Here is a 5,707-nt window from a genome sequence, read left to right as displayed (position 1 = left end):
TGGTATAATTGATTAGGAATGAGCATTTGAAAGAAGGAGGCCGAGCAGGTATATGAGTGTAAAAACTGAAATCATTTATTATGCTCTTGAGATGGGGGCGAGTATTGTACGTGTTTAATATAATCTAATAATTCCCATAATTATAAAATGCTGCATATAGTAATAGTATATGAATAAAATAAGGAAGCGCTGATTAATGATGTAAAAATACAAATCATCGTTGGTTTCTCCAACGGGGGGGAGTAGGCGGTCTCTTTTTCAACTGCTCTTCATCTTCGATCCAATTGTTTGCATTGGAGGAGCTGGGATAGATCAGCTTTGGGATAATCTCCAAGTTGGTCTTCACAATCAAAATGGCCCCAGCATTTTTGTGCCTCCGACAATAGTCCGTGGCCGAGAAGACAGTAATTAAGGAGCCTCCTGCAAATCTTTAAAAACCATCCATGACGCACTAATGAGCGCGTATGATCATGCTCAGATTGTTTTTGGCCAGAAAATCGTGGACTCGGTCTGGGCCATATTTCACAATGTTGCCGGACTAGGCAGGATCGCGTAAGTAGTTGGGACTTATCCCCAGCTCACTGTCGGAGTCGGTCGGGTCAGACCACAGAATATCCAGCACAAGCTGTGATTACTCGTCTTTCACCTCATGCATGATTTCTAGGGGCCTGCGAATGTTTTCAATATCTTCAATGCTGTTTAATGAGGCCCCAATCCCTCCATGTAGGCACAGTATCTTCTACTCTGCGATGGCGGCCAGCGGTAACCAATCAAATAAGCGATTCAATCTCATGAAAACTGAATTCTCATTTTCGGGGTCTTCTGTGTCAATTTTATCAGCACACTCGTCCTTGAAGCCAAAGTTAATATTAATTTGGCTGTCTTCGTGGTTGCCTCTGATCAAGTGGATTTGTTCGGGGTAGAGCACCTTCAGGGATAAGAGCAGACATATGGTCTCCAGCGAGTGACTGCCTCGGTCCACAAAATCTCCCAAAAATATATAGTCGTAATGCTCAATATCCTTTCTCTCTCCGTTTTCATGCGGACAGCCATACAGATCAAAGAATGTCATGAGATCAGTAAACTGCCCGTGAATATCCCCAAATATCTTCAGCGGAGCCTTCACACTCAGGACCATCGGCTGCCTTACAATTATCTACTCCGCCAGGTCACAGAGGTTGAGAATATGCTATGCGCTTAAGTTAACTTTCAAGGTCTCTGCATTCTTGAAGCTGCTGGGGTGCATCAGCTGGTTCAGGAACACATGAGGTATATCATACTTCGAAGTTAGAGGCTTCCTGATTTGTTAGCTTGTTCTCACTCTGTTGCCCCCAGCTGTGCCGATAATTGGCTCCATCATCACTACTCTTCTCTTTTTGCGTGATGCTGGGATATACTATTCTTCAATTTCCATCTTCTGAGGGGGAGGCTGTCTGCGCTCTCGATGGTCTTATCTGGTATCGACCGTTGATCGGCCGCCTTGATCGCTACGAACTTGGCTACGGCTCACACTAGAAGTGTTTGAGCTGACCGATGAAGAGGAACTGTTCAAGTCCACCACTTTCGAGTAGAGTGAAGGGTTATTCTGAAATAGTTTACTTAGGTTGATTTTGATGACTGAGTTTATCGGAATTGTGGGGGCAGACAGTTAGAATCCGCCATAGACGCACAGAGATCTTTCACTGATCCAAACTCCGTGCCTGAACCGTTGAGGGCTGTTGTAACCGTACCATTAGCTTGTTTCTGTATCGAAGACCTATAAATTCAGAGTCTCATGCACATTGTTTGTCTTCCCGCCCATCACCAGCATCAATGAACCGTAAAATATCCCCGAATGCTGGTATCTCGCAGTCGGATTTGTTTTCTCGGGGGCCCTTACCCAGTCCCAGTGGCCTTTCCGGTGCTTCCTCAGCCCCCAACTATCGTTTAGAGGCTCGTTGCTGCTCGCTCTGCCTCCGAAGATGACAACCATCCCAGATGCTGACCCTGCAGAGCACAATGCAGCCGAGTGATAAACTCTCGCGCATGGAGTATCACCTTGACACTTTACTTATATCCATTGCAAAGGCTTACTTTAAATATTGAGAATCCAGCAATCGTTTACAGTCCGATCCCCAATATTTCCCCCAAAGACAATCAAATAAGGTTTCGAAAAAGTCAGCGTATGCCCGTAGCGCTTCCCTGGAGTTTTATTGGATGCATTAATAATATTCCAAATGCCGACCTTGTCCTGGAGATCTAAATGAAATAGTTCATCAGATGCCAACCCCCCTGAGCCTGTTGCCCCTCCATAGATGATGATTTTGTTGGTTTCGACACAGACTGCCCCATGTGCAGCTCTCGCAGAGGGAGATAGACTCGTCGCTATGATATAAACTGGTAATACTTTCCACTTTATCCCAGACTCTGGTAGTGAGGTCCAATGTGTATATATTATCCGTAATCGAGAATTGACCTGTCGTACCAGTCGCACCTCCGAACAGACATATTTTGTTTTTGTCGTAATATGTAACACTGTGGCCAAACCGAGGAAGAGGTGCGTTCCCGATTGTGTCAATTTGCTCAATTGTATTTATCATTCAAAATTATGTTTATCACCAAACTGCACAATAAATATACAAAAGAGATATTAAAGCTATTAAAAAGTGGTGTTAAATATGCAATGTTATTTAGGATATAGGCGATACAAGGGATACAAGGGATGTTTGTGATGTTCGCGATGTTCGCGATGTAGGGATGTTGGTGATGTTGGTTGGTGGTGTAAAGGTATGAGTGACATCCTAATATAAAAATTATTGTAAATTATGGTAAATAGAGATATGCGTGTTCAATATTAAAATTTATATGATATGCAAGTAAGCTAGTGAGTTATTGTTGACTATTCAATTGAGAGATAAGCATTTCATTAGTTACTTTTCTATTTCTACACAATTATAAACAATTACAGCGATAGTGCAAAATAGCAAAATATAATCGAATTGTATTGTAGAGGCATGGAAGAATAATTATTTGAAGTCAACAAAAAGATTAGCCAAATATAAGGGATCCTAGAAAGAAGAAGGGAACGAGCATCGTAATGGAATATTCCCGTCAAGAAGATACTCGAGCAGAAACTGGATAAATCGGTCTATCTGGAGAGATCCTGCTCGACCAAAATGCCTCTCAAAGGACTGAACTTGGCTTCAAAAGACCAAATCAAATCTCAATTGCAGAACAGGGTGCATTAGTCTCGAATCAAAATCAGGAAGCATTATAATGAGCTCAAGGAACTCGACATCCTCCAAAAGTAGAAAAACAAAATAAGGGTTGCCCTTCGCGAAAAAAGGGAAGATGAACATAAATAATATTTAAAAAAAAAGCAAAAGATTAATTAGAAAACTGATAAAGAAAATTAAACCCCTGAGAGTTTTAAACTCGAACAGCTTTCCAGGAACATCAAAGAAAGAACAAACCCTTTTGCACATGCGAAAGGAGATAAATTCAGTGAACTTTATCATCAACTAAAGAACGGCGAAGATAACCTCGCACCAAAATTGATGCGGCATTTTGGAGTGGGCATCGAAAACACTCCTTTGGGCTCGAGCATAAAAAAATAAGAGCAGAAAAATGAAGAAAAAGCCAAAAAGTAGAGAGGACATTTCAAGAAAACTACTACGTGCAATTTTGTTGAAGGCTTTATCACCGCAGTATCGCATTTTTCATAACTTAGTTCAATAAAAACTCAAAGATATTCGGGAAGACCAAAACATCCAACCGTACAATATCATTAACTTAGTGTTCGAAGATCGAATTAAGAAGATCATAAAGTATCATGGTCAATTTTGGGATGAGTAGTTGCAATTAAAATGAAAGATCTGTATATTATTTCGCAACCCCTACTAACCCCTAATTTTTAATTAAATATAATATTATTCGCCCTGTGGGTCGCTTATGGAAGCAGTTGGGGAGTCCTCATCACAGTTCGGGTTTTGGCCGGTGTTTCTAATTGTTCGGAATATGCTGATTGGCACAGTTAGTTTCGGATTGCTTGTTGCTGCTTTTCTACTCTCGAGATATCTGTTCAGGATATCAAGATTATCTAAAACTAGCCGGGAGTACAAGGAGAAGAGTTATAATTTATAAAAGTAGACCTTACTGAGATATTTGATCACCATCGGGTGTGTAGTTCTGATTAATCTGCTGTTTTACTCCTTCTTTGAAATTGGCAAAGTCTGTACGCATTTTGGGATCGCAATTTGGGCAACATACGGAGTCTTTCGATTTGTAAGGCAGTAACAAGCAAAACATTTCAAAACCAAGATTAAGTGATAGGGTTAGAATAATTTTCATTTCTATCACCGACTCAAGTTGTTAATTGTTAGGCATTTCTGTATTATGGGTTATAGACTATTGATTATGGGCTATACGTGATGTGTTATTGGTTATGGGCTGTCTATGAATAAAAAAATTAATGCAGCTGTCTAATTGCATTTTGGCTGACCCTCAGGAACCTGAATAAAACAAGAAGAAATTTCATATTCTTCACAATAAAAGTGCTCATTTGAATATAATATTGTTATTTTGCAGGGAGATGATCTGGCTTAAATTGCTAAATAAATATCAATTAATTTCAGCATTTAAGCTGAAAAAAATAATAAAATATCTTTTATCTTAATTAACTTGAAGAACGTTACTGGATAATGGGCAACAAGGCAAACAAAGGAGTCAAGAAGCCAGATATCAAAGGCACGATCGAGTCCAATCTTTTCCATCCTCGATTTAAGGGCGCTATTCTGAAAAAGAACGACAAAAACGAGGGGTACTTGGAGGCTCACTTTCCAACAGCCAAAAAAAAAGATTATGAAATTTGGAGCAAGGCACTTCTGAGTTCTCCCGCGCAATCTGCTCCTTACGCATTGCACCCAAAAGGGCATTTCATTAAATCAGGAGATATCAGCGTAAACAATAGTGCTAACATAGGCCGAGTATGAAAACTACCCTTATCCCCTCTCGCAGTAAATTCGGAATAGAAACAAATTCGATCGGGTAAAATTTGAGGAACCCGAAGTCTGGTATGTCTTGAACGCACTAACAGACACTGCCTCAAGATTCCATGAAAAAAAGTTAAGGGTAGGAGACATTCGTCCAGAGAACATCTTTGTCAATGAAAGAGGAGAAATAAAGGTTGCCACCCAACACTCCTGGCCGAAGTAACTGACAAACTATGGAAAATATTTCTTCTCCAAGACCCCTACTTATTTGGCGCCTGAGGAACTAAAAGATATTTTCTCCAAGAAAAAAGTGTCATCTGCCAATCTGGAGACATCTGAAAGCTTTTCAATTGGATTGACGGCTTTAGATGCCTTGCTGCTTGAAGAAAGTGATAAACTATATCAGAAAAATGGATTTCTGGCGAACAATCTCGAGCAGAAGAGGAAGGCGTTGGCGAATGAGCCGAAATACAGTGAACTCTTGAAAATAGCGGTATTAAATCTCACTGACCCGAATGTCGAAAGAAGAATGACTCCTCGAGAACTTCAAGCCTTCCTCCGTCCGAATGAGAAAAGCATATTGTAACTAAGAAGATTTCATGTTGATCAACTTCCTGAGAAGCTTCAAAAGAGTGATCGTGAATTGAAAGGCTATGGGCCAACTGTGAGTTCTAATCTCAAGTAAATACTTTATCATATCATAGTTCGACTTATTCCCCTGTTGGCCTTGCTCATTC

The 5,707-nt window shown here is 40.4% G+C and overlaps 1 protein-coding gene and 1 pseudogene across 1 annotated transcript; both read right to left on the bottom strand.

Moving 5' to 3' along the window:
- Window positions 1-207: 207 nt before the first annotated feature.
- LOC148299998 (uncharacterized) lies at window positions 208-2,123 on the bottom strand. Its single transcript, XM_088275410.1, has one exon. The coding sequence runs from the start codon at window positions 1,136-1,138 to the stop codon at window positions 740-742; it is 399 nt and encodes a 132-aa protein (XP_088131536.1). The 5' UTR covers window positions 1,139-2,123; the 3' UTR covers window positions 208-739.
- Window positions 1,451-2,579, bottom strand: LOC148299997 (uncharacterized; annotated as a pseudogene).
- Between the last annotated feature and the right edge of the window lie 3,128 nt (window positions 2,580-5,707).

The sequence above is a fragment of the Brachycentrus maculatus genome, unplaced genomic scaffold (genome assembly GCF_059751285.1).
Source record: "Brachycentrus maculatus isolate JH-2025_06_01 unplaced genomic scaffold, ASM5975128v1 h1tg000858l, whole genome shotgun sequence".
NCBI lineage: Eukaryota > Metazoa > Arthropoda > Insecta > Trichoptera > Brachycentridae > Brachycentrus > Brachycentrus maculatus.
Note: the sequence above shows the minus strand (reverse complement) of the source record. Positions and strands in the feature narration are given on the sequence as shown.

What these genes read in the sequence shown, in the direction of transcription:
- LOC148299998 (XM_088275410.1), bottom strand. Translation starts at nt 1,138, where the DNA reads ATGGTCCTGAGTGTGAAGGCTCCGCTGAAGATATTTGGGGATATTCAC.